This window comes from Carassius auratus, chromosome 19 (assembly GCF_003368295.1).
Source record: "Carassius auratus strain Wakin chromosome 19, ASM336829v1, whole genome shotgun sequence".
Classification (NCBI taxonomy): domain Eukaryota; kingdom Metazoa; phylum Chordata; class Actinopteri; order Cypriniformes; family Cyprinidae; genus Carassius; species Carassius auratus.
Genome location: NC_039261.1, coordinates 23,646,346 through 23,674,340, shown reverse-complemented (window position 1 = coordinate 23,674,340; position 27,995 = coordinate 23,646,346). Strand labels below are relative to the sequence as shown.

Genomic DNA, 27,995 nt, shown 5'->3' with positions numbered 1-27,995 from the left:
AATAAACTGAATTATATTAACTGTCTCAGCTCCTTGACTTTTATTCAAGGTGAAGCACCTACAATCATAAATTTACTAGCACTGTATATAAAAAGTTTTTGTGTCATTTCATTGACTCATTGAACGAGCATTTGTGTTAAGCACATTTAGCCAGAGGGTTAGCGGTTGAAACACTGAGAGTCATGTACGGATAACATCTTCATACAATAAATGACCCACTTATCCAGGCTTATATTTACTGTTTCGTTGAAGCAGTTGTAATATATAAAAGTCAGTTTAAAAAGTAAATTATTTGCTAAGATTAACAAATAATCTACTGACACTCCAGCCTAAGGCTTATCTGACAAGTTTTACTTGCTGAACCCTTTTATCACACACATAATTTAACCTAAATTTGATGTTGTGAAAGTTGTTTTTTAATAGTCGAGCCTAGATGCTAAGAAAGCATAGTACGCATGTGACGCATAGTAAGTAAGCTGATGTAATACCACAGACAATGTGCAGTTGTTTACTTGCAGTTAAAGCACATATGACTGTAATAAGGCATGCAAATCAAAATAGTACATCTTATAGCACCACCACGTGTCAACATTGGGCATTTCTGGTATTTAGGACACTTGCTGTTTTATTTCTTCCTCAGTATCATAAAATAGCATTGCTTGAATGAAATATACACGAGAGTCTGCATTTGAGAATAGGGGATATTTTGGTAATACTTTATTAGGCGAAGCAAAACTAGTTATCATGCACGCATTTTGTGTGGACATCAGTTTCAGTGACATGATGTTGGTAAGATTATATATAATATGGAATCATTTAATTATCTGCGAATAATCAAATTTTGAAGCATTTGAAACAAAACATTCTCACAAAACCATTACGATATAAAGGAGGGCTTACTTTTTTTTTCTTTTCTTTTTTTTGCATCATGTGTAAGTGTGATTTACCACCAAAAAATACCATGTTCACAAGGTCTAAAAACTGGAAATTCAATTTAATAATATATAATAATAAATATGTATATTTTTTGTTGCGAAATATAGTACGAGTTAAGCAAGGATTATAGCAAAATAGAAACCCAAACATTATAATCCCAAGCACTCAGATTTTCGCAGCTTTGTGTGCAATAATGTAATAAAGATGGCTCTTTTAAAATAAATAATAAACATTAACACGCCAAAACGTACAGTGACGTAATTTCCGGTTTGAGCGGCGGAGCAGCAGCGAATCACGGCGATTGACGCGCGAGATCATGTCTGAATGGAACCCGGTTTGCGAAAACATCGGGCATTGTGGGGAAAAAGTAGGCACAAACATTGTATTACTTCATTACATAAACACGTTATGTCAGGTTTGTCCGAGGGATCTTTTTTTCCACGCACCGTTGGCAGGTGTTGACGTGATAGACGCACCTGCCCAGCGCGAGGACAAGCTTAGCTAAGGCTAAATTCGAGCTAAGTCAACATACAAATGAATATGGAAATAAAACACGAGACATACATTTCACAGTCACCTGATGAGCAATGTTTAATGATTTTGTCGTCAGCGAAATGAGTTGAAAAGAGTAACGTTAAGCGGGTCAAACGGTCGTAGCCTGCAGGCCGTGTTGTTTACATCCAAATTAATCCAGTTACCAAAGTAACTACACTCATTTATTGTGGAATCAACTGCTTAGTTTATTCTAGCCATCATAGGCATCAAAAATGCGAATGTCCCATTCACATTTATATGTTTTACAGTTATAACAATTGTAGTTTCCATTCTGTTTTTTTCTAAAATGGCAAAATGAGAGAAAGAAATACTGATAATACTCTGTTAAGTTAAAGTCATGAGCTGCCAGATGTAACAGATGTGTGTCGTTGTCAGCTTGTTAACTTATTAAATAAGAGGATTATAATTTAAATGCTGAAGAATATGGATCAGTGACTGCCTGTTTGTAATGACAGACATCTGGGTTGTCTGTTTGGACCTTGGATAATATATGTGCACAACTTTCCAGCAGTTATGAATTATGAAGTACTTGCGAATCACTGATTTCTGAATGTCAGATTTACTAAATCCGTTATATATTCTGTATATATTTGACAGGTTTATAATGTGTTTTTGTGAAAAGTAGGGATGCACCGATACCACTTTTTTGGAGTACGAGTACTTGCATTTCAGTACTCGCCGATACCGATACCGAGTACTTAATAAAAAAAACATGATTTCAATTTACACGTAACAGCTTTAGTCATATAAATTTAACAAAAAAACAAGGGACTAGTTTGGAATTAGGAACATTTATTTAAAATGAAAAGCATGTTGTATGCAAAATATTACAGAATAAATAATTATAAAAAAAATTAAACAGTGACAGTGCAACCCAAGTATTTTTTTCAGTTTGTTGTAAACTCTGCCGCTTTGGACAACACAAGGGGCATTAATAAACATCTTTGCTATTTAGTGCACAATATTTGAATAAACTAATAACATCAACCAACATAGAGCTGCGGCAGATAGTGCAACTGAGGTAGGTATTAACATCGAGTCTAAGACGACTCACTTAATGGAGCCTATTTAGAAAAAGTGAGTGGCAGGTTTTTTTTTATTTTTAAGAAAAGTAGCTTTTCTGCAGTCTCGGCACTGTAGGATTCACTGAGGATTCATCAAACACAAAAATAAAACACAATAGCCATTTCCGAATTTGTCTGTTGTTGTCATAGACAGTAAAAGAAATGGACACAGCGACCCCATTGGAACTCAACTGAGACAATTGAAGCCCATTTTTAGTGTTTTTTTAGCACTTCCGTTTCTGACGCGCAGACTCAAACGAAGCTTGACGACGTCAGCAACCTGTCTGACAGATGTAAATCTTCTAGTAGCTGTGCATGCAAACTGCCATCGTTAATCTTGCAGAGACGGCGAGATTGAGCAGGGAGTTTTTTGGCGTGAGTGAGCAGGAGTAAGTATTCTGATTAATTATTTTGTATAGTATTTTAAAATGTAACGCGAGTACGCCATATTAAGTTAATTGCCTGCGAGCTTCTCCTCCTGTCTGTACGGTAATGCGACAGAGAGTCGAGTGGTTATGACGCTATCGTTAGCCTATTTTTTACAAAAACTGTTTCTACGGGGCCATGATGTAACATAGAAAGTAATGGAGTCTTTTATACATTGTCGTGTATATTTAGAAATAAATAATGGACAAACGGAGTCTTTAAACGCCTCAGATGTAAAGTTATTCGCTGTCAAAGTGACGCCAAAATGAATGGGAGTCAATGGGATGCTAACGCCAGTGAAGTTCTGCTACAAGATGGCAGCACGCAGCCGACTTCAACTTCCGGTCGACTTCCTTGCCGCCTGGTTGTTGTGGACTTGTGAAATGCAGGGCTTAAAGTCGGCATGAAACGGAAGTTGAGATTGTCATTTTTTCCTTGCTGTGACGTATATCCGAGTTAAACGGCTTCTGAAATTAGAAAAAAATGTAGCAGTCACATTAGAAGTCAGTCAGAATGTTTTGCTTTTATTAACACGAGACACACATTATAGTATTCAACTGCAGAGTCGCAGCCCTGATGAATGGAGGAACGTGACAAAAAGCTGTGAGTCGAAATGGTCAAATATATCCATCTAGCGCGAATTTACACAGGAGCTTTGTAAACAGTATGTATTTTAACAGTGGTGTTCAATACAATCATGTACTTTCTTGGTTTTGATGTTTTATTTGAGCCAATTATTATTGCCTCATTGTTAGTTTATATATAAATAGTCATTTATATATAAATTTTCTCTCGTCTTGAAAGAGTTTGCTGCAGCGTGGGTTGTGTTGGTTTAGAAGTGTGGGTAAACTCTTTGTACTCATTGTCATGTTGGGATTTTAGGTGCTTGATTAAATAACTTGTTAAATGCGCTACCTTTTGAGCCGCCTCTGGACAATTTTGTTGAGCACAATTTGCAGTCCGCCTTTGTTTTGTCGTCTTCATTCACTTTGAAATAGTTCCACACGGCTGACATGTTGGCTCGCCTCGCCTTCTCCCCACTCTGACCTGCAGCCGGGGCGGAGCCTGGAGGTGGGCACTCGGCGCCTTTGATTAACCCCTTACACGCCGCTCAAACATAGACATTTCTCAGACCGTGGTATCGGTCCCCGGTATCGGGGGACTTTTAATGAGTACGAGTACTTTAGAAAATGTGGTATCAAGGCCGATACCGGTATCGGTATCGGTGCATCCCTAGTGAAAAGTTAATACTTTTTTCAGCGAGCATCCATTACATTTATCAAAAGTGACAGTAAAGGCACAATGTTAAAAAAGTTTGAATAAATGCTATTCTAATGAACTTTCTTTGAATCAGGAAAATAAAAAAATACCAGTTTCCACAAAAATATGAAGCAGCACAAATGTTTTCAACACTGATAATATTAAGAAACGCTCGTTGAGCCGAAACGTCACATGAATAAAATACATTTTAAAATATATTTAAATAGAAAACAGCTGTAATAATATTTTAGGGTTTTACTGTTCTTACTGCATATTTCATGGGGAAACAAGGCCTAGTCTTTCCGAGTTAACCCTAAATGCAAACACACATTTTATATGTATATAATCAGTTTGATTGACAATTATTTTCTGTTTCTATAGGTAACTGTCTTCACAAAGCTTTAATTGTCCAATACTCTTAGCTGTAAACACCGGACAGAGATCCAAGATGCCCATTCCTCCCCCTCCCCCTCCTCCCCCCACCCTTAGCCAGGTAAGTACTCTCTCTTTGGCAGGTAACTTTATTAGGAACTGCAAAACCTCACCTCGAAAATATTCACAGCATGATCAATGCAAACTTCAAATGCCTCTGTGAAAACTTGACCTGAACAAATAAAGGAACACTCTGTTTATCCACAGGCAAACACAACCCCTCCCAAGCTGAGCCGAGATGAAACGAAGGGCAGAGGGGCATTGCTCTCTGATATCTGCAAAGGGACCAAGCTGAAGAAAGTTGGCGTTGTCAATGACAGGAGTGCACCTTTGATTGAGAGTAAGTGGAGGACTCCTGAGAATTGCATGAAATTGATAGGTCAGCAAATGTGGGATATCACTGAATTTTTTTTTTTCAGAGCCGAAAGGAAGTGGCGGAGGCGTGTCCAGCAGTGGAGGGTCTTCTGCCGTGGTCCAGCCAGTGGGAGGGCTATTTCAGGGTGGCGTCCCAAAATTACGATCTGTAGGAGGTGTGATGATAATTAAAAATGTTGTCTATTTAAAGTGGTGGTTCTCAATAGGGCTGTGCGATTAATCGAAATTGTCATAAAATCACAATTTGAGCGAGTACAGTTTCTAAAGCACTTTATAGCACAATTTTTGAGGCCTCGACCTCCCGCAGTATGCTATCTGAACCTATCAGAATGCAGCGCGCCTAGCGTGAAAACAGAACAAACTTGGCATATGCCTACGTAACTCCAGGTTCACACACTGTCTGTGATGTGTCTTATTTCCGAGCCCATGTTAATGGATCAGAACGTTCACACTGCATGCGGTAAAAGGCTAGAAATAGAAAATAATTATTATCTAGCACATGAGAATAGAGAGAGTTGTGAGGGAGAACGTGTGAAGCTGTATAATGTATAACAAAACTATTTCAACACCTGAGGCACCACTACAATGAGATCTATGACTAATGCATGGAAAAAAAGTCCTTGAACATGGGATATATTTATTTATATTATTTTGCCATGACATTTTTACTTAGTGATTATTTTGACTTATGTCCGTCCTAGAGACATGTTGCAACTTTTTGATAAAGCTGTAATTGGCTTTCTGTTGGAAATATGTTTCAAATTCATAATGAATAAAATTTTGACTGTAAAGCATATCTGTGTGTCAAAATTGAGATAAAAATCGAAATCATAAAATGTATCAAAGAAATTGCGATAGGTTTTTTTTTTTTTTTCCATATCGCAAAGGAATAGTTAATCCAAAAAAGTAATTGTCTTAACACCCTCTGTTGTGCTCGATATGCTAAAAAAACTGAAATTAACTTAGTTTATTATGCCGTGGGATGTGTTTCCTATGCATGGACTTATTTGTGGTGGCATGCCACAATATCAAATCTGACCGCTACAAATACATTTCCCAAAAGGCTTTGACTTAGTTAAATAAACCTGAGCACTGCATGTTTAAAAAAAATGCGGCATGTGTTTTTATATCACAATACGTCTGAAAGAAAACCAACTGTCTTCAGAAAATGTTTAATGTCATTTTAATATAATCTTGTATGTTATACCAGATAAAGCAGTGTTTGTGAGCTCACTGCTGCTTTTTGTTCAGACGTTACCGGGGAAAACTTTTTTCCTTTCTATTTTGTGCATGTACAGTAATGGAACCTTTTGTGGAATGGAAAGATACCATGGATCTTAAAGGTTCTTCATCGAAACATAGATGCCAAAAAACAACCTTTACTTTTAAGAATGTGTAGATTTCATACTTTGTTTTTTCAGATATGTTCTCATTCATTCTGTAGTAATCGTTGTCTAAAAATATGATTGATATTTAATTATTGTGCCAGTGTTTCTCAGATATGAACCGGTTGTGTTGCAGATGGTGCAGCAGGCCGGTCTGCATTGCACCCTCCTGGCACTCGTTCTGCTGCACCTCGCCCAGCCGGCAGCCACGATGACCCCGACAGTCCCTCTCAGCAGGCCTCTCCAGAGTCTGGCCGTTCCCAGAGACCGTCCCTGCCTGATCTCTCCCGTTCCCCCGGTGGAGGCAGCAGCCCATCTACAGGCATGAAGCACAGCTCTTCTGCCCCACCTCCACCACCCCCCATGTCTCGGCGTGGAAATGCTCCTCCTGCTCCATCGCAGAAAGCCAATGCGCCCTTGTACAATCGCGAAAAGCCACTTCCGCCAACTCCAGGGCAGCGAGGACCTTCTCCAGCGCTGGTGCGTGAAAACGCACCACCTCCACCTGTGAAACCACCTCCGTCACCTGCGAGCAGCCGCTCGTCTTCATCCTCCTCTTCCTCCCTGGCCCCGCCGCCGCCCCCATACCGTCAGCAGTCAGGGGTTTCCAATGGCCCCTCCAGTCCTGTGAATGAGGATTCCCCCCAACTGCCCCAGAGACACAACTCGCTCAGCAAGAAGCCTTCAGCAGGTGGACACACTCCGACACGTGGACATGCACCGCCCCCACCACCATCCCCCACCCCACAGGCCGCCAGACCCCCTCCTCCAGCACGAGAGCCCCCGGGACGAGGAGCAGGTGAACTCTATTGTCTGTGACATTTATATAATTTACAATTATTATTATTATTATTATTTTTTAACTACACTACTCTCGGAAATAGAGAAGTAAAAATATAAATGTTGTGAAATATTACAACTTAAATGGAGCAGCATTTCAACAGAACAGCATTTATTTGAAATATAAATCTTTTGTAGCACTATATATGCCTTTACTTTCACTTTTGTTTGATTTAATGCAACTTTGTGGAGTAAAAGTATTAATAAATAAATATATATGTACACACACACACACACGTCTTGACATTAACGCTTGTCTGGTTTTGTAAAGGGGCAAGTGAAAGAATTTTACTTGCCCGACTGGACAAGTAACCTGATCAAAATTTGAATAACAAACAATAACTAGGGCTGCACCGAAACTTTGGCAAGAATGATTCTGATTTTATTACTTTGTGTAAGCCGTGACTAATAACGGATAACGTATAAACAGTATCAAGGTCACCTCAGTTCAGACTCCGGAGAATTATTAATTTTTGAATGAGTCAATGATTCAGTGAGCCATTTATAAAAACGGTTACTTGCTTCATTTATTGAATGAATCAGCCATTTAAACGATCGGTTGAATCAATGATTCACTCATTAAGACAGTGACTTGCCACCACCTACTGGTAGTTTCATTTCATATTTTAAAGTATCATTGCATTTTTACAACATTTCATATTTGTCTGTCAATAAAGTAAAACATTAATCTAATTACAATATGTGACGAGTGGGGCGGGGCCGAGAGACGTGGGACACCTGCCACACTCACCGGTCTCTCGGCTCCGCCCCACTCGTCACACAATATTTTATGCATTTGGACAGATGGAGTTTGTTGATACTGATTTCATTTGAATAGTAACAACCATACAGTGTCTTCTTATTCTAATATAATATATTGATCACATGTAAGAATTCTATGTAAATAAAGACATGTACATTTAATCAGTTTAGTATTGTCCTTCATAGAGTTAAAAAGTGTAACAGCAATCAATTTAAGGCAAATATCAAAAACTAAAAAAATGATACCTGATAGAGCACTGATGAGACTGCTTCAGAATAAATGATTCTGTTTCTCAATATGTGTAATGTTGTAAAATAAAACGATATAGAATTATATGGCATGTAAATATTGTTTATAATAGTTTGAATTGTTTTAATAGGTTATGATGACATATGTTTGTTATGTTTATGGTTCATTGGCTGCTGCTCATGCTGTGATTATACGTTCAGTTAAGCAAGAATGCAGCACGTCTCAGTACTCATACAGGTGTGTTCGGTGTTCTCACGTCCTTATTGAGTTAGTTTTTCCAAGAAAGCTCCACGAGAACTCAAGTCTGTTCTTTGCATTCTTGGAATTGAAAAACAGTCAATATTTACTATTTAACTTATGTTTAACACACAAGTAGAATTTTGAAGCTTCTGTTTTTCATACATCTGTCATTGTAATCACATCTCTCCGTTTCCTTAAAGGACACCACAAAATCACTATAGATATAGATTATAACAATAAGGCCATTTTATTCTGAGTCATGATTATATTTGTGTAAGGAATAGATCGAAATCTAAGCATTTATTCACATAACTTCATCATAACATCAAAACAGTTGGATGGGGCATGTCAACCCCAGATTGAACCTCACTCAAAGCTGTCATATGGAGTTGAACTGTTGTACATGAGAAATATAATTTTAAATGATTTATCTATTGATGTTTGTCTTTTAGTTATTTGCTGGTTGTTTCAACATAAATGTATCTTTCTTTAACTAGCTCCTCCAGTTCCTGGGCAGCCGTCACGAAATGGTCGGGATGCTCCTCCGCCGCCTCCACCTCCTCACCGGACTCATGGCACTAGCTCGGATGTCCCAAGTCGAGGCAAGCCCCCTCCTCCCCCCTCCCGCACACCAGCCGGACCCCCGCCCCCTCCCCCGCCCATCCGCAATGGACAAACTTCCATTTCCCGTTCCTTTGTAGGTGAGTCCTTCATGCTCACTCTCACCCTGCACCTGTCCTCACATCCTCATTTTATCATCCTCCGTTCATATAGAGAGGAGGATGTTTTCTCCAAATTTAAGCGTTGGCTCTGCATTCATCTCCTAGGGCAAGAGATGGCTTTGTCATGTGAATTACAGAAACACACTCACAGTGGCCCGTCTTTATTCTTGGGCCCTGGTATTGTGCAAAATATATATAAAGTTATAAGTTATAAATCTAGAAATATTCAGATTAATTTTCATATAAAAACAAGTTACTCATAAAATGAGTTGACAGGCATCCGCAGTTGCAGCTGTTACTGAGTCACTGCATATTTAGTGTATGATGATGCTAACAAGATAATTGCTCTAAATAATTTGACTTTTTTAGACAATCTAGTGGCATTATTAGGCATGTGCTCACCCTTTCTAACATCATCAATAATGTAATTATGTGGTGTTGCAAAATGGCATTTTATACATTTTTAAGCATTTAGCAGACATTCTATCCAGAGTATAAACAGTAGTATTGTGAACTTATTTTAATTTAAACCTTGAGTGTCAAATTATCCTTCAGAAATCATTCTAATATGCTGATTTGCTGCTCAAGAAACATTTATTATCAATGTTGAAAACAGTCGTGCTGTTTAATATTTTTTGTGGAAACCCGATAGATTTAGTTCAAAATTCATTTCAAACATCATGATAAATGTCTTTGCTGTCACTTTTGATCAATGTAATGTGTCCTGCTGAATAAAGTATTTTTTTAAAATGCTATACACATAATTTCTTTATTTGTCTCTTCCATCAGATGATTTTGAGTCCAAGTATTCTTTTCATCCTCTGGATGACTTCCCTCCTCCAGAAGAGTATAGACACTTCACTAAGATATACCCAAGCAAAGCTAACAGAGGTAAGTCCCAAGAAATTAACATTTCAATCTAGCAGTTTTGTTCAGAAAAACCACAAGCTTCAACAAATACATGAAATGCATCTGACAGTGAGCACAAAGCCTCCTTTGATCACTTGTATGCTTTCAGGAGCTTGTGTAAAGACAGAACTGCTGCATGCTTTTCATCTTCAGTAGGTTTTAGGGGTGTCAAAATTAATCAGTGCATTGCGATGCATACATGGACGATTCTTCATCAGTGCAGTAATAGACCACAATCAATTATAGCCTATTGACGTAATTCGTATACATGCTTGTCACGCGAGTATTAAATATACACTCCAGTTTTAAATCTGTGCTTGGCATTTTCCCCACATATGGAGACTGTTGCAGTGGCTTCATTGCACAGAATATCCACGGAGTTCCACTCGCTGCATTTTATTTTTTTACTTTAGATACGCTTTCATTTCTGCCTTTTGGAATGCAGTAGGTATTAGATGCTCGACGCTTCGTGTTTGTTTGTCCTGAAGCTTGCGGCTGCATTTAAAAGCACTTGCATCTCTGAATACTTTTATGATTCGAAAATAGTGTGTAAACAGTCAGTTATGTATTCAGAACACGACAAAACAACCGATGTGTGTAAACGGATCTGTGCATTAGTGTGAATGCAGTCTATTAAAACTGCCACTGTTTATGAACATTAATGCTAAGGAAAAAAGAAAAACCCATTACTATGTTTGTCTGTAAATTTTGTATTCTTAAAAGCACTGTTATACTGAAAGTGCTTTTTGTTTATCCCTTGTAATCGTCTTTTCCCACCTTTATTTCTTTATATTTGCTTGTATGTTTCAAAGCTATATTTACTTTGTCTAATTCTTAACAATAATTAATTACTAATATTTAATTTAACGTAATTATTTTTAAAAGTAGCCTGAAAATGCACAAAATAAATTTGATATAACCATGATATTGAATTGAATCATTGACATGATAATTCAATTCAAGTTTATTTGTATAGCGCTTTTTACAATACAAATCGTTACAAAGCAACTTTACACAAAAATATCTTTCTACAATATTTATTAATAGCTTATAAGTGGTGACTGTCAGTCTGTGCACGTATGACAGGATTTGTAGAAAAATGTATACAAGTCGTAGTCAGCCAGATGATGAACATTATTAATCAGTCCCTCTAGAAAAACATGATTATGCGATCGCCTGATTTAATGCATAATCAGCCAAAGGCCCCATATTTATGCGGGGTCGCATTTTTTCAAATACGCCGCTCTTTTGCCGCACAAATTGCCGATTTCAGAAAGCAAAATATGCGGGGCTAGCATGATTTCATAATCCCTGTATTTTTGTCGCAAAAAACTCGCATATATATTAGGAGAAAGTTGAAAAATGTTGCGTTTACTTCACACAAGTAAAGCGCCATTTTCCCCCTATTCCCATTGGGAACCTTATGAAGTGACATAATTACGTGACGTGAACATTATCTGTAAACCCCGCGGTGAAACTTGAAGCGCGCAAATCATTCTTATTTGCCAACAAAAATAAGCACAAAAAAACGCGCAAAGCAGTTTCCCGATTTGTTACATAACAATGGAGCCAAATTATATTGAAACTGTGGTTTGATGAAATAGAGAAAAAAAAGGTGATTTCCCCAACACCACCTTCTCACTAGGCTACTAACACTGTTGTAGTTTCATTCAGAAGTTGATGCAACTTTACACTTGTAAGATTGCACTTTTTTCCTTACAGAACAGTACCAAAAACTTAGTTGTAATTATATTAGTAGTTTGTAAAATAATTTACGTTGCAGTAAGAGATTGCAACTTAAATATTCTGTGATTTAGTATGCTCACTCATCATAGGAAGTAATAAGAAATTACTCTTTACATCAAGGTAGTAGCCTAGTGAGAAAAGGTGTTGGTGGAATCACCTTTCTTTCTCTTTTTCATCAAACCACAGTTTTTGCAAGTTCACGCAATTTCATCTCATAAAATTGCAAAAAATATCCCGCATATTCCAAAATCAAGGATTTTTGCCCGCAACAATCACAAAAAAAAAAATTTGTTAGTTCTGTTGTTGATTCAGGGTTAGCATCATCTGAGGTCCTCTGAGGGTCAGCATCATCTCTTCTCAGGTGTTCTGTAAATCCCGTGGCAAAACATAGAAACAATTAGACACATCATTAGCATAGCTGCTGTTCCAACAAAGTAAAATTAATTAGTTTAACCCAAGCTAAAGAATAAGAATGCACATTTGATCAGATACAAACAATTTAAGATACATTATTCAAATGCTTGACGAAAGAGATGCGTTTTTAATCTAGATTTAAACAGAGAGAGTGTGTCTGAACCCCGAAAATAATCAGGAAGACTATTCCAGAGTTTGGGAGCCAAATGTAAAAAAGCTCTACCTCCTTTAGTCGATTTTGCTATCCTAGGAACTACCAAAAGTCCAGTGTTTTGTGACCTTAGGGTGCGTGATGGGTTGTACAGTATTGTTCAAAATAATAGCAGTACAATGTGACTAACCAGAATAATCAAGGTTTTTCGTATATTTTTTTTATTGCTACGTGGCAAACAAGTTACCAGTAGGTTCAGTAGATTCTCAGAAAACAAATGAGACCCAGCATTCATGATATGCACGCTCTTAAGGCTGTGCAATTGGGCAATTCGTTGAATTAGTTGAAAGGGGTGTGTTCAAAAAAATAGCAGTGTGGCATTCAATCACTGAGGTCATCAATTTTGTGAAGAAACAGGTGTGAATCAGGTGGCCCCTATTTAAGGATGAAGCCAACACTTGTTGAACATGCATTTGAAAGCTGAGGAAAATGGGTCGTTCAAGACATTGTTCAGAAGAACAGCGTACTTTGATTAAAAAGTTGATTAGAGAGGGGAAAACCTATAAAGAGGTGCAAAAAATGATAGGCTGTTCAGCTAAAATGATCTCCAATGCCTTAAAATGGAGAGCAAAACCAGAGAGACGTGGAAGAAAACGGAAGACAACCATCAAAATGGATAGAAGAATAACCAGAATGGCAAAGGCTCAGCCAATGATCACCTCCAGGATGATCAAAGACAGTCTGGAGTTACCTGTAAGTACTGTGACAGTTAGAAGACGTCTGTGTGAAGCTAATCTATTTTCAAGAATCCCCCGCAAAGTCCCTCTGTTAAAAAAAAAGGCATGTGCAGAAGAGGTTACAATTTGCCAAAGAACACATCAACTGGCCTAAAGAGAAATGGAGGAACATTTTGTGGACTGATGAGAGTAAAATTGTTCTTTTTGGGTCCAAGGGCCACAGGCAGTTTGTGAGACGACCCCCAAACTCTGAATTCAAGCCACAGTACACCGTGAAGACAGTGAAGCATGGAGGTGCAAGCATCATGATATGGGCATGTTTCTCCTACTATGGTGTTGGGCCTATTTATCGCATACCAGGAATCATGGATCAGTTTGCATATGTTAAAATACTTGAAGAGGTCATGTTGCCCTATGCTGAAGAGGACATGCCCTTGAAATGGTTGTTTCAACAAGACAATGACCCAAAATACACTAGTAAACGGGCAAAGTCTTGGTTCCAAACCAACAAAATTAATGTTATGGAGTGGCCAGCCCAATCTCCAGACCTTAATCCAATTGAGAATTTGTGGGGTGATATCAAAAATGCTGTTTCTGAAGCAAAACCAAGAAATGTGAATGAATTGTGGAATGTTGTTAAAGAATAATGGAGTGGAATAACAGCTGAGAGGTGCCACAAGTTGGTTGACTCCATGCCACACAGATGTCAAGCAGTTTTAAAAAACTGTGGTCATACAACTAAATATTAGTTTAGTGATTCACAGGATTGCTAAATCCCAGAAAAAAAAATGTTTGTACAAAATAGTTTTGAGTTTGTACAGTCAAAGGTAGACACTGCTATTTTTTTTAACACACCCCTTTCAACTAATTGCCCAATTGCACAGCCTTAAGAGTGTGCATATCATGAATGCTGGGTCTTGTTTGTTTTCTGACAATCTACTGAACCTACTGGTAACTTGTTTGCCACGTAGCAATAAAAAATATACTAAAAACCTTGATTATTCTGGTTAGTCACATTGTACTGCTATTATTTTGAACAATACTGTAGCTTGGTAGAAGGCTAGTTAGGTACGCAGGAGCTAAACCATTTAGGGCCTTATAGTATAGTAATGATAATTTGTAACTGATACAGAACTTAATAGGTAGCCAGTGCAGAGACTGTAAAATTGGGGTCATATTTTCTTGACCTTGTAAGGACTCTATCCGGTGCATTTTGGACTACCTGTACCTTGTTTATTGAAGAAGCAGGACAACCACCTAGAAGTGCATTACAATAGTCCAGTCTAGAGGTCATGAATGCATGAACTAGCTTTTCTGCATCAGAAAAAGGGTAACACATTTCATAGCTTGGTGATGTTTCTAAGATGGAAGAATGCTGTTTGAAGAAGTTGCGGTCTAATATAACACCTAGATTTTTGACTGTAGAGGAAGTAACACTACATCCGTCTAGATGCAGATTGTAATCTACAAGATTTTGTGTAGTGTTTTGGTCCAATAATTAATATCTCTGTCTAATCTGAATTTAATTTGAGAAAATTATTGGTCATCCAATCTTTTACATTTTTAACACACTCTGTTAGCTTAGATAATTTAGAGGTTTCATCTGGTCTCGTTGAGATATATAGTGGAGTATCATCAGCAAAACGGTGGAAGCTAATTCCGTGTTTTCTAATAATATTACCAAGGGGCAACATGTATATTGAAAATAGAAGGAGACCTAGGACGGATCCTTGTGGCACTACATATTTTACTGATGATAAATGAGATGACTCACCATTTAAGTAAACAAAATGGTAGCGATTGGACCGGTAGGATCTAAACCATCTTAGAGCCTGCCCTTGAATACCTGTATAGTTTTGTATTCGATCTATGAGTATGTCATGCCCTATGGTGTCGAACGCTGCACTAAGATCAAGTAAAACTAGAAATGAGATGCAGCCTTGATCTGACGCAAGAAGCAGGTCATTTGTAATTTTAACAAGTGCAGTTTCTGTGCTATGGTGGGGCCTGAAACCTGACTTAAATTCTTCATACAGATCATTTGTGTGCAGGAAGGTGCTCAATTGAGCAGACACAACTTTTTCTAAAATTTTAGACATAAATGGAAGATTTGAAATAGGCCTATAATTTGCCAGCTCACTAGGATCTAGTTTTGGTTTCTTAATAAGAGGCTTAATAACCGCCAGCTTGAATTGTTTTGGGACATTACCTAAAGATAACGACGAGTTAATGATATTGAGAAGCAGTTCTTTGGCTACAGGTAACAACTCTTTCAGAAATTTAGTGGGTACAGGATCTAATAAACATGTTGTTGGTTTAGATACAGTGATAAGTTTATTTAGCTCTTCCTGTCCTATGGTTGTAAAGCACTGCAGTTTATCTTTGGGTGCGATGGATGAAACTGAAGTGTTAGATGCTGTAGAATCTACATTCACTATTGTATTTCTAATGTTATATATTTTATCAGTGAAGAAATTCATAAAGTCATTACTATTTATCGTTGGTGGAATATCTGAATCAGGTGGCGTCTGGTAATTAGTTAATTTAGCCACTCTGCCAAATAAAAACCTTGGATTGTTTTGGTTATTTTCTATGAGTTTGTGGATACGCTCTGCCCTAGCAGTTTTTAAAGCCTGTCCATAGCTGGACATACTGTATTTCCATGCAATTCTAAAAACTTCCAAGTTAGTTTTTCTCCATTTGCTTTCAAGACTACGAGCAACTTTCTTGAGACAGTGAGTATTATCGTTATACCATGGCACAGTACGTTTTTCTCTAACCTTTTTTAAATCTAGTGTATGATTAAAACGATGAGTGGGCCCGGTGACATTTTGCTCGACTCCAAGAGTTTATTAGGTCAGTAAACGCAAGTCCTAATGTATCATTTGTATTATCAACGTGAATATTAAAATCTCCCATGATTAGCGCCTTTTTAACTGTAACCAGAAGGTCTGAGAGGAAATCTCAAATTCTCAAAATCTCAAACCAAATTCTTTTAGGAATTCTGTATACGGCCCTGGTGGTCTATACACAGTAGCCAGAGCAAGAGATACATTAGATTTCTTTTGCATGTCTGACAGTGTAACATTTAGCAAAAGAGTTAAACCTGTATCCTGTTTTCTGGGTAACATTGAGAATATCACTATATATTGTTGCAACACCTCCGCCACGACCAGTCTGACGGGGCTCATGCTTATAACAGTAGTTTGGTGGAGTAGACTCATTTAGACCAAAATAATCCTTTGGTTTTAGCCAGGTTTCAGTCAAGCGGAGTACATCAAAACTATTATCTGTGATCATTTCATTTACAATAACTGCTTTGGGTGTGAGTAGGGCTGGGACAACGCGTCGAGGTCATCAATGACGTTGACGCAAAAAAACAGGTCGACCTGTTTTTATTTCTCTAAAAAACTTTTGTAAAACGTTTACCATATGTGCGCTGAATATACGCGATGGCCGGATCAACATTCTGTCCAACGTTATATAACCAATCCAGGTTTTTTTTGCATTGATCTTTTTTTTGGGCAGCTGTCAAAGCCTTATTTGATCGGTGAGTGATGTAGAATACGATGACTGTCAGGCTCGTACGAGAGACAGCCCCAGCTGCGCGCGCACTAACAGTCTTCAAACAACACGAGCGCTTCTTGCTCTCTCTCTCCCTTGTGCATATTAATCAAAATCATTAAACACTATAGAAAAAGAGCGAAACACCAAAGTTTCACGCGCGCTCGCGCACTCACAGTTTTCAAACTACACGATCGCTGTCTTGCTCTCTCTCCCTCGTGCATATTAACCAAAATCATTAGACACGATAGAAAAAGGGCGGAACGCCAAAGTTTCACGTGGAGCATTCAGATATTTTTTTTTTGTCTCTATGACAGGCTGCTGGCTCCACTGTTAATTTTTTTTTTTTTGGAAAAGCGCTCTCTGTATTAGCTTCAGGCCCTCAAGTTTACATTGGTTACTGTATTCTTTAAATTGCTCTAAACAAGTATTTTGGTTGAGCTTTTTTATTGAATGCTAAACATCAAGTTGTTATTTTCATCTGAAAGAATAACTTTTTTTTAGTAAACTAGGCCCTATGTGTTCAATAAGCTTGTTTCAGTAAGCTGTAATTTCAAGAGAAATAAACATATATTGCAATGTTAAGGAATTCATGTTTTTTTTCATTCAGATATGTAAATCAACATGTATAAATTGTTAGTAGTCAATTAATGGGGAGATAATCGAATTCGAATTGGTCTGGAAAAATTAATCGTTAGATTAATCGATGCATCGAAAAAATAATCGCTAGATTAATCGTTTAAAAAATAATCGTTTATCCCAGCCCTAGGTGTGAGTGATCTAATATTTATGAGCCCAAACTTTAAAAATTGTTTTTGTTCATTTTCTTTACATGTTTCTGGTTTAATCAGGATAAGATTTTTTCTAGATCCTACATTAAATTTATATTTTGACTTCACTATTCGGGGAACAGACACAGTCTTAATAGATTGTACAGCGCAAGTACTTTTATCATTTAAGCGGGTGGAACAAAAATCATCATAATAGTTATCTGAGAATTGTCTTACTAGTCACATGGAGCGAAGTGTCCTGGAGATGTTGTCAGAAAGCAGCTCCGACTCTGCTGGGGTGTAATCCATCAGCACGAAACAGCCTAGGACGCTCCCAGAAAAGATTCCAGTTATTAACAAAAAGCTGTTTCTGTACTATACACCATGACAACAACCATTCATTTCAAGCAACAAGTCTACTGAACTTTTCGTGTCCTCGTCGATAAGTGGACAGTGGTCCTGACACAATAATCGTCGCTGCGGGTGTCGTGCTGCAAACCGTCTCGATCAGGCTGCTGAAGTCCCTCTTCAGCGTCTCCGTCTGCCGCAGCGTGGGGTCGTTAACCCCGGCGTGAAGCATGACCGCTCTGGGGCTCTCGTCGGCCTTCAGGATCGCGGGTATCTGCGCAGAAACATCGAGAACACGAGCACCAGGCAAACAATGAGTGTGCACTTTACCTTCGGCTAATTGTGAAACCAGTGCCGATTCACACCCCTAGTAGCTTGATCACACACCTCTGCTGAATGCTTTTGTCTGATGGCTATGATTTGGTTTTGGTACCATATCAAGAGTGATTTTTGTTCTTGGACTCATACATTTCTTTGTTTGTTTGACAGTAATGAGAGGAGCCCCTCCTTTGCCGCCTGTTGGGAGGTAAACACTGTGACCAGTCGCTTGGATTGCATCGGTTACGAGGGTTCTTCACACAGACCCATACGCTCATAAACAGACAATCTCACATGCACATCTAAAGACACAAAGCCTGCACCTTATTAACAGCCATTCGCCCATCGGATAACATTCCTCTACATTCAAGCAAGCTCCATTGTATCACCTTAGTCTGGTGCAGAAGGTTGTCTTCGCTCAGAAAAGAGTGAGATAAAGGAAAGTATTGCATTCCATCATCAATAACGGTTAACTATATTTAATTATTTTCCCTTGTATCTAGGTAGCACTGCACATTCGGTTGGATGTGCACTGAGAACTAGACATGACTTTCAGAACCTGTATGTAGGTAAAGCTCAGCACTTGAGATGGGAAGCGGAAAGCATGTCCCTGGAAAATGTCTTAACTACTACGTCAGGCAACATGTTCAGTGTTTTGTTGTTTTTCCTCTCATCCGCTACCCCATGTTATGCACTGTGAATAATCACTCAGAGCAGAAAGCATATGAGTGTGAGCCTAACTGTAAAAAAAACTGTTCAATTTAGATGTTTTTGTCTTTTGTCCTGGTTGTGCACCTTTCAGGGAACAGCCATTATCTTTAAGTTCTCTCAGGGGGTTTGTTGGACTTCATTACCCTCCGGTAAGTTTGTGAACGAAAGGTCCAAAAGTGCCAACAGATGCTCTGCCATTAATAAATCAGCTCCTTCAGTCGCAGGGGCGCCCCCAAGGGGTGGCCACGGCTAGGATGATTTGCAGTGGGAACTTAATTTAAATGCAGAATGTAAATTCACAGTGGTTTAATAAGTGAAAAAAATGCAGCACCGGCTGCAGCCACCAAAAAAGATTGTAAATTAGTGCCATCAGAGTAGCTGCCCTTCCCCATCCAAACAAAACACAGTGTGCGCGCTTACATTAGGTGATGGTCTAAACTAGTGACTAGATCGTGTTTTGTTCCTGAATAAATCAACCGTTTAAATGATTCGGTTCAATCGCAATGACTCACTTATTATCAGTGATTTGCTGCCACCTACTGGAGGTTTTAAGTTCTCATTTAAGGTACCTTTTCATTTTTAAAATAATTTCAAACATCAGTTTTCAATGTTTTATGTATAAAATATCAGAACATTATTTATTCATGTGTAACAGCAGGTTAAAGTATTTAATGTCCCACAGAGCTGCATTAAACAGTGTAAAAACATCTAAATGGCACTTAAGATGCAGCCTCTGTTTCCTCTGCATTGCAAAGATCAATTTGGTTGATACTGATTGCATTTGCTTGGTAACAGCCCAAATGCAAGTATCTGACCTAAAAGATGCTGCACACTTTTAGAAAAAAAAATAAGGTAAAACTAAAAAAATTAGGAGTCAGCTGTCAGTAAAATTAGAAATAAGATATCAGCACAATAACACACTCAGCAAAATATTGTCTTAATTATCGTTATCGATAAAATCCCAGAAATCACAGAGAGATATTTTCTTTTTATATATAGCAAACCCTTATTTTTTTCCTTTATTTTGATGTGCCACCCCAAGATTTACTGTGGCCTCCTTTGGCCACCCCTATTAATATTTCCTGGGGGCGCCACTGTTCAGTCTTAACACATCCTCCTTTGGGAAACCAGTAGGTCATTTATTCTATAATAATCACTCGGTCTATAATATAAACGCTGGCTAAATTTGCATGTAAACCACAAAATTGCTTTAATTTTCTTCTGTTTTTAAACAGTGCATCTGCTGTTCAGATGACCAAGGGTTCTGGAACGGTTGTCTTACACTATATAGTATTACTGCATGAATATGGTAACTAGTCATTTCATTATCAGTCATGTTCATCTAGAGATGTTTGCAGTCAGTCTAGCCATATAAGCTGGCACTGATAACAGTTTATCCACATCTTGTTCAGTGTCACATTGTTCAATCTTCCTGTTTCTACATTTGTTTATTTTCCAGAGAATAGACTGCATTTCAGATCTATTCACAAATGGAGTGTATATTAGATGGGCAGGTGTGAATTTTTTTTCTCTCTCTCTTTGTTGTTCTGCCTTACATTTACTGATTAACATGTCGGTACGGGATTTGTAATAAAATAAATAAAATGTTGTATTTACAAGTACATAGATATGGTAGTGATAGTTATTAATCTATTTTTAAGTTGTAAAAAGCTTGTAATATAGTATTTCAGGCAAACATAGGATTCAAATCAAGTCTTTTGACTAATTACTTGATGAAATGTCTTTGCACATGAAAATGGCTGAGGAGGTTTTCTTAGACTAATATTTGTCTTTAATCGCCTTCTGTCTACTACAGCAGGTGTCAGTGAACGTGTCTTTAGAGGAGCATAACTTACTCACATTGAGAGAGAGGACTGTCATTGTCACCATTCCATGCTTAACTAAAGCCTGTCCACACCTGTTGAAATAAAGCTGAGGAAAAAAACAAGGCCTAAGAATGTTTGTGTCATTTTTCAGGAGCAGATTTTGACGTAATAGAAATTTTGCCAATCTAAAAAAAACACTGTTTAACTATGTAAAAGATCCTGGTAATCTCAAACCTGGTTGTGCCTCTGACAGATTCATCATCTGCTGTCAACCTGTATGTTTGGGTGAGAGAAATGAAAAGTTTGGTAAATTATAAAACATTCCTGCTGAAAAAAAAAAAGGTTTTAATGGGAATTGTATTGGATTTAAATTGAAACTGTAATGGTTGTTGCCTTCTATTGGTGACGTTAAAACTAAGTCCTAATGGAATATGGCCCAAAACATTAAAACTGGTAATAATTTTGAATAAGTTAACAGTTGATAGTATGTAATGGTATTTATTTATTTACAGTGGGAACGTGTTCAGTATAGGTGGTATCAGTGAATAAATTAAATTAAAAATTAAATTTATGGATTTAGCAGACGCTTTTATCCAAAGCGACTTACAGTGCATTCAGGCTATCAATTTTTACCTATCATGTGTTCCTGGGGAATCAAACCCCCAACCTTGCGCTTGATAGTCAATGCTCTACCAATTGAGATACAGGAAAACTAGTGAAGAAAAAACCTACAACAATTAATAAATGCGCACCTTATTTTCCTTGAATGTACGTGACTACAGAGTCATCAGCCGCTAAGTAAATAACTAATAATAATAATGCAATAAAAATACAAATAAATGTGGTTGATACATTAAAGCTGCGGTAGGGAACTTTTGACGCTCTAGCGGTTAATAAACAGAACTGCTTGCGTCTTGCGGAAGAACATTGTAGCCGGAACTACTTCTCTCTGTTTATGTCTATGAAGAATCACAAAGGTACTGGGTTACTCCGCCGCGGTACCCCTGAAGCAATGTAAAATAGTCCGAATATAAACACTTATTATAGGTGTACCCTAGTGATTCAGGACAAGCCAAAAACAAGGTTTGGAAAATGGATTCATGGTGTACTCGCTTATTATATACATTTTTCTACATTTTGAACACAAACAAAGTTACGGACCGCAGCTCTGATTGGTTGTTTTTTACCGGGAGCGATGGAGTTTCTGCAAATGGCAATAGGACACTGGGAGGAGCCAGAGGAGCTTGATTTTTTTCACAGATTATCTGTCTCATATTCTACTGTCATGACATAATGACAGGTTTAATAAATATGTAAAAAATATTTTTTTACCAAAGTTCCCTACAGCACCTTTAAAATTTGATATCAAATACAATTTTGCAGTATTAAGCGGCATAACGACATGTTTTGTATATCTAAAATAACTGAAGTGGACGACATCTTACATAGTTGCAATTGGCTGTTCACGCCGTTTGTAACAAATAAGATAGATTTCAACAAATCCAACACATCCCAACACATTAACATAGCACATTCTTGTGGTGTGGATGACATAAAAGAGCATACATGCACAATATATGGTGATATGGAGAGATACAGAGGAGACCGTTTTCTTTTCTTAGAAAAAGTGTTCCCGTCTCTTCATATAACCCAGATGATGGCAGATGGAGTATTGACTTTCATACCTTTTCAGGACCTTGACACTGTTATTTACTTGGCAGTCTATGGGATGGTCTCAAGCCTCCAGGTTTTCATCCAAAATATCTTAAGCTGTGTTCCGAAGATGAACGGAGCTTTTACGGGTTTGGAACAACATGGAGGTAAGTGATTAATTAAAAAATTTTCATTTTGAAAATGGATTATCCCTTTAATGTTTACTGTTCCGATGTAAGCACATTATTGTCAACAACCTTTGTTATTTTCTGCAGACTGCAGGATAAACTGAAATTATTATTATTTTGTTTTAATTTAGATTATACCAAAGATGAAGAATCAAAGTGTAAATTGTTTCATAAATTCACCTATCAATCATCCACTTCAACAGGATTTAAACTTAAATTATTTGATTTGATGATACAGGCATTTACAACATTATTATTATCATCAGGGGTGACATTTGAGTCAGGGGGGCAAGAAAAAAAAAAAGATATAATAATAATAATAAATAAATAAATAAATATAAATATATATATATATATATATATATATATATCCCTTAAAATACGAAATTGTCCCGTATATTTAAAGGTTATTAAAAGAATGCATCCTGTATCAAAGCAATATGTAGCCTATATGTCCCCATATAAAAAAAAAAAAAAGAACAACACATATTTGAATTTTTTTTTTAAAAGTATTTTGCACTGTTTATAATACTCATCGCAATTCTAATGAAATCAGTTTCATAAGAAGTATCAGAGAAGCTAATTTGCGCGTGATTGTATTTTGACGTATTTGTTTCCAATGCGCGGCTGTTAAGGCTCTTTCACGCGAGCGCAGAATGCGGTAAACCTGTGTAGCGCCCCCTACCCTCTTCCTTGATGGGCGGAGCACCGGGTTCTAATAATGCGTCTCACGACTTAACGAATTTACTTCCTTCCAGTTTTCTCCACTGATCACCCTACTTAAATGTAGATGTTAAGTAATTATTTTTCTGCAACACTATTATATGAAATCCAACAAAAAAAGGGTAAGTTCTTGTCAATTAACAAATTATTTTATTTAACAAAGACAGATGAAATAATGAAATATTGTAATAAATTAATAAATGTATTTAAATAGATTTAGTAAATAGAATTAAATAAAAGATAAATAAATAAAAAGAATTAAATGAAATTCTTAAATGCCTGTTGTGTATTTCCTTTCACACAAAATCACCTTTTATCCTCTTAGATCAGAAATTCCAATATAATACTCGAATATCAATATTCAACTTTGTATCTGCAAAAAATCAGTAATATAATCCCCTTTGGATCTATAATACAATCTCAAAATCAAAATGCAAAATACAATCAGAGAAAATCAACGAGCAAATTAAACGAAAAATATGTAATGTGGGCCCACAAATGCACAGAGGATGTTGTTTTATCCACTAACGTTAAATCATTTCCAAACCAGAAACCATGTGTCAACGGTGAGGTGCGGGCCAAATTAAGAGCACGGACTGCTGCCTTCAACTCTGGTGATTTAACTGCCTATAAGAAGTCCAGGTATGACCTTCAAAAATCAATAAAAACAGCCAAAAGGGACTTTAGGGACAGAGTGGAGTCAGAATATCATGGCTCTGACCCCCAACGCATGTGGAGCAGTCTACGCTACATCACAGACTACAAAAGAAGGAAAAGAAGTGGTGTGTCTTTGTCTGCCTCCTTACCAGATGAGCTCAATACATTCTATGCTCGTTTTAAGGCAGACAATACATTTCCTGCTGTGAAAATACCTGCTGACACTAAAACCTGCCTCTTGGTTCTAACCACACACGAAGTGAGTAAGGCCTTCAAGAGAGTCAACGGCCGCAAAGCTCCAGGTCCAGATGGCATACACGGACGTGTCGTGAGGGCCTGTGCTGTCCAGTTAGCAGATGTCTTCACCAACATCTTCAACCTCTCCTTGAGACTTACAGCGATCCCCACATGCTTCAAGCAAACCACCATCATCCCTGTTCCCAAGAAAACAACCGTCTCCTGCCTGAACGACTACCGCCCTGTAGCACTGACATCAGTCATCATGAAGTGCTTTGAACGACTAGTCAAATCCCACATCTGCTCCTCTCTGCCTGACACCTTGGACCCATTACAATTTGCTTACCGCTCAAACAGATCCAGCCATACACTCTGCCCTGGAACACTTGGAGGGAAGAGACACCTATGTGCTACAGCCCGAAGCCATTTGTTTTGAGAATAATGGTTGGCTGATGAAGTTATTGGCTGGCTAGCCGGCTCAGCCAAAAGCTAAATGGCTGCTGCAGCCGCCAAAATTTTCATAGCTGCAAATGGCTGAAGCTGCCACTTCATGTCTACAGATGTCTATGTTATACTGATTAACTAGATCTCAATCTTTCCAAGCAATGCATGGCTTACATTATATTTCTACAAAATGCAATACAATGTAATAAAGAAAACACCAGATTTTACTTTCACAATTTAAGCAACTCGCGTCGCTCGCGTTGCTTGCTCGCGTTCCTCGCGTTGACTATGAAACGGCCCAATGAGAGAAATGACATTTTGAGAAAACGGGCTTTAAAAATTTATCATCAGCCAATAAGATCGCGCATTCAGTCTTTTTACTTTCACGATTGGTTGCTGATAAAAAGGAAATGACCATATTTGGATTGTACAGAAGAGAGAGAGCTTCTTAACGGTGCATGTGATTAGAGGGTGACGGCAGAGATCGCGGAGAAGTATGTTGATTAAGAACGCAAACTTTTGTTGAATTTATGAGAAATCTACAGACTCAAACAGACGAAGTGTAGTAAAATAATGACCTAAATGTGTATTTCGGACTTTTTTCACCACAAGTCTGAAAGAAGACATGTTACTGAAGACAAATATCCAAAAATCTCAAAATTGACCAGAAAAAAAAAAAAAACGATGTTTTTGCCTGCCGTGTCTCGCCTTAATATAAACACACACTGTTATCAGTATTATTTTGGACAAAGTTTTGCACATTTCACTTCAATGTACAGCATGCGTCGTGAATTAGCAATGTGGAAACGGTGGTTTGTTACTGCAGTAATATCACGTTCAGTGCTATAAATCTCTCCGTTCCAAAATATTTGGTCCATAACATCAATCTTTGATTAAGGTGTTTGTGCAATCGTGCCCTGAAGATTTAACAAAAGTCTGGGTAGGCCTAAGTAAAAAAAAAAAAAAGAAAAAAGTAAGTAGGAATTAGGAAAGTATGTGAGAAGTGAGATCAAAATTACCTTGCTTGCTTCTTTCCACCATTTCACCTCAGTGCGAGAAAAAAATGCATCGATTCTTCTGCGAGCAACTTTAATTGGTCGTCAATTCACTGTGAGTCTGTGTATCGTAGCAACGAGCAGAGGCTGTGCTGTTATGAAACCAGTGGGAAAATAGATCTCCTGTATTGTTTATATATTTCGTGTGTTAATGTCTCTATGTGATATAATTATTATTGTTATTGATGCAAATAATTCTAGCCGGATCAGCCAAACTTTATCAGATGGCGGCTCAATTTGGCTTTAGAAATTATTGGCTGGCGGCGGCTGAAATTCTAAACGGCGCAAATGGCGGCGGCTTCGGGGTCTACTATGTGCGGATACTGTTTGTTGATTACAGCTCTGCATTTAACACCATCATCCCTACCAAACTTATAGGCAAACTGAAAAATCTGGGTCTTAACAGTCACTTATGTAACTGGGTCCTGGACTTCCTGACCGGAAGACCCCAGGTGGTCAGAACTGGCAATCACACATCCTCCTCACTTATAATCAGCACTGGTGCCCCACAGCGATGGGTACTCAGTCCTCTCTTGTACTCCCTGTTCACTTATGACTGCTCTGCTAAGCATAGCTCCAACACCATCATCAAATTTGCTGACGATACAACTATCTTAGGACTCATCACTAATAGCGATGAGACATCCTACAGAGATGAGGTTAATGCACTCACAACATGGTGTGCTGATAACAATCTCTCTCTAAACGTCAGCAAGACCAAGGAGATGATTGTGGACTACAGGAAGTCACAGAGAGAGGGTCACGTTCCCATTCACATCAACGGAGAGATAGTAGAGACAGTTAGGAGCTACAAGTTCCTTGGTATTAACACCTCTGAGGATCTTTCCTGGAGCCTTCACTCAGAGACCATAGTGAGAACAGCCCGTCAGCGTCTCTACTTCCTGCGGAGACTGAAGAGGTTTGGCATCTCCTCTAACATCATGTCAAACTTCTACCGCTGCACTATAGAGACCATTCTGACCAACTGCATCACTGTATGGTACGGCAACTGCTCTTCCTTGGACCGCAAAGCTCTTCAGTGAGTGGTGAGAACAGCAGAGCTCATCATTGGACATAAACTCCCAGCCTTACAGGACATCTATCAGACTCGCTGCTTGAGAAATGCTCGCAGCATCATCAAGGACCGCACTCATCCTGCTCATCACCTGTTTGCCACACTGCCATCTGGCAGACGCTTCCGATCCATCCGTTCAAGGACAACCAGACTGAAGAACAGTTTCTATCTTTAAGCCATAAGACTACTTAACAATCAGCTTTCCTCCATCTAAAAACCGGAATACATGCTGCTCTTATGTTTACTTCATTGTACTTGCCTTTTTTTTTTTTTAAATACTCCTTAATGTTTCTCTGTGACACTCTACAATGACTTTTGGACATTGCTCTACTCATGAATACATCTGAATGTGTGCTGCTCTTAAGTTTATTTATTGCATCTGCACTGCCACTTTAATTTTCCTACATCTAGCTCTACGTCACACTACAAAGACATTTTAGACACTGTTCTACTTCAGTAATCATAATACTACCTCAGGACTTCTTATGTACTCTATATATTCTAAACACTGATTACCTTTATTGTACCTGTTACTTCCACTTATTTGTATATACTGCTCTGTCTTTCTGTCTAAGGGCACTGTAGTCACTCAATCTCAGTGCTCTCCATGTACGTCTATGTCTTATTATTGTCACTGTGTGTCTGAGCCTCGTCACAAGCATTTCAATGCCCAGTTTTCCCCAGTGTTAACTATGCAAATGACAAATATATGCCTCTTGACACTCACTCTTAGCTTTAAAAACCCCAACCTGTTGCAGGCCTGTGTCGTTGCTTGAGAACGGTGTGGCCGTGAAAACCAACAAATAGCCTCTTCGCTCCAAAGAGCTGAACAAACAAACAAATGTAACGTTACCTGAGTCTTCGTTTCGACACACGCGCTGTCCACCGATCACGTTAGACACTCCGTGTGCGTCTGCAGTCTCACCAGCTATCCGCTGAATGATTATGAATCCCGCGACGCCAGAGGAATTCTAAACCACGAGGGGATTTAGAACGCTATCTGGTTTCTCGTAATGTACTCGTCTTCCTCAGAACGATTTATAAACTCAGAGGCCGCGAGTAGATTTTACTCGACGTAAAAGAAAAAAAAAAGAATACAGTGCGCACACAGCAGCAGTAATACAAGTCTGTTTAAACTCTTAGTCAAAGTATATCAAACAGATTACAGAAACGTTCTTTAACACTTTCTGTATATTAAATATACTCTTTGACCACTTAGTCA

The 27,995-nt window shown here is 38.1% G+C and overlaps 1 protein-coding gene and 1 long non-coding RNA gene across 5 annotated transcripts; one reads left to right on the top strand and one right to left on the bottom strand.

Annotated features, from left to right (window-relative positions):
- The first annotated feature begins 1,209 nt into the window (after positions 1–1,209).
- Positions 1,210–20,865, top strand: LOC113119876 (WAS/WASL-interacting protein family member 2-like). 4 transcript variants are annotated; one of them, XR_003294531.1, is made up of 9 exons: positions 1,210–1,303; positions 4,623–4,734; positions 4,881–5,013; positions 5,093–5,203; positions 6,570–7,232; positions 9,023–9,226; positions 10,037–10,138; positions 18,376–18,632; positions 18,708–20,865. XR_003294531.1 is itself a non-coding variant. In XM_026289588.1 (8 exons), exons 2-8 carry the CDS (start codon positions 4,690–4,692, stop codon positions 18,414–18,416), a joined length of 1,299 nt encoding a protein of 432 aa, XP_026145373.1. In that variant the 5' UTR covers positions 1,210–1,303; positions 4,623–4,689; the 3' UTR covers positions 18,417–20,865. The 4 variants fall into 4 exon arrangements, 1 of the variants encoding a protein (XP_026145373.1); XR_003294530.1 differs by having other exon boundaries at positions 18,376–20,224; positions 20,735–20,865; XR_003294529.1 differs by having other exon boundaries at positions 18,376–20,429; positions 20,735–20,865.
- LOC113119892 (uncharacterized) lies at positions 20,776–27,995 on the bottom strand. The gene is made up of 3 exons (XR_003294532.1): positions 27,627–27,995; positions 20,976–21,014; positions 20,776–20,847 (listed from the first exon to the last, which is right to left on the bottom strand). It is a non-coding gene; the product is annotated as an uncharacterized LOC113119892 (long non-coding RNA).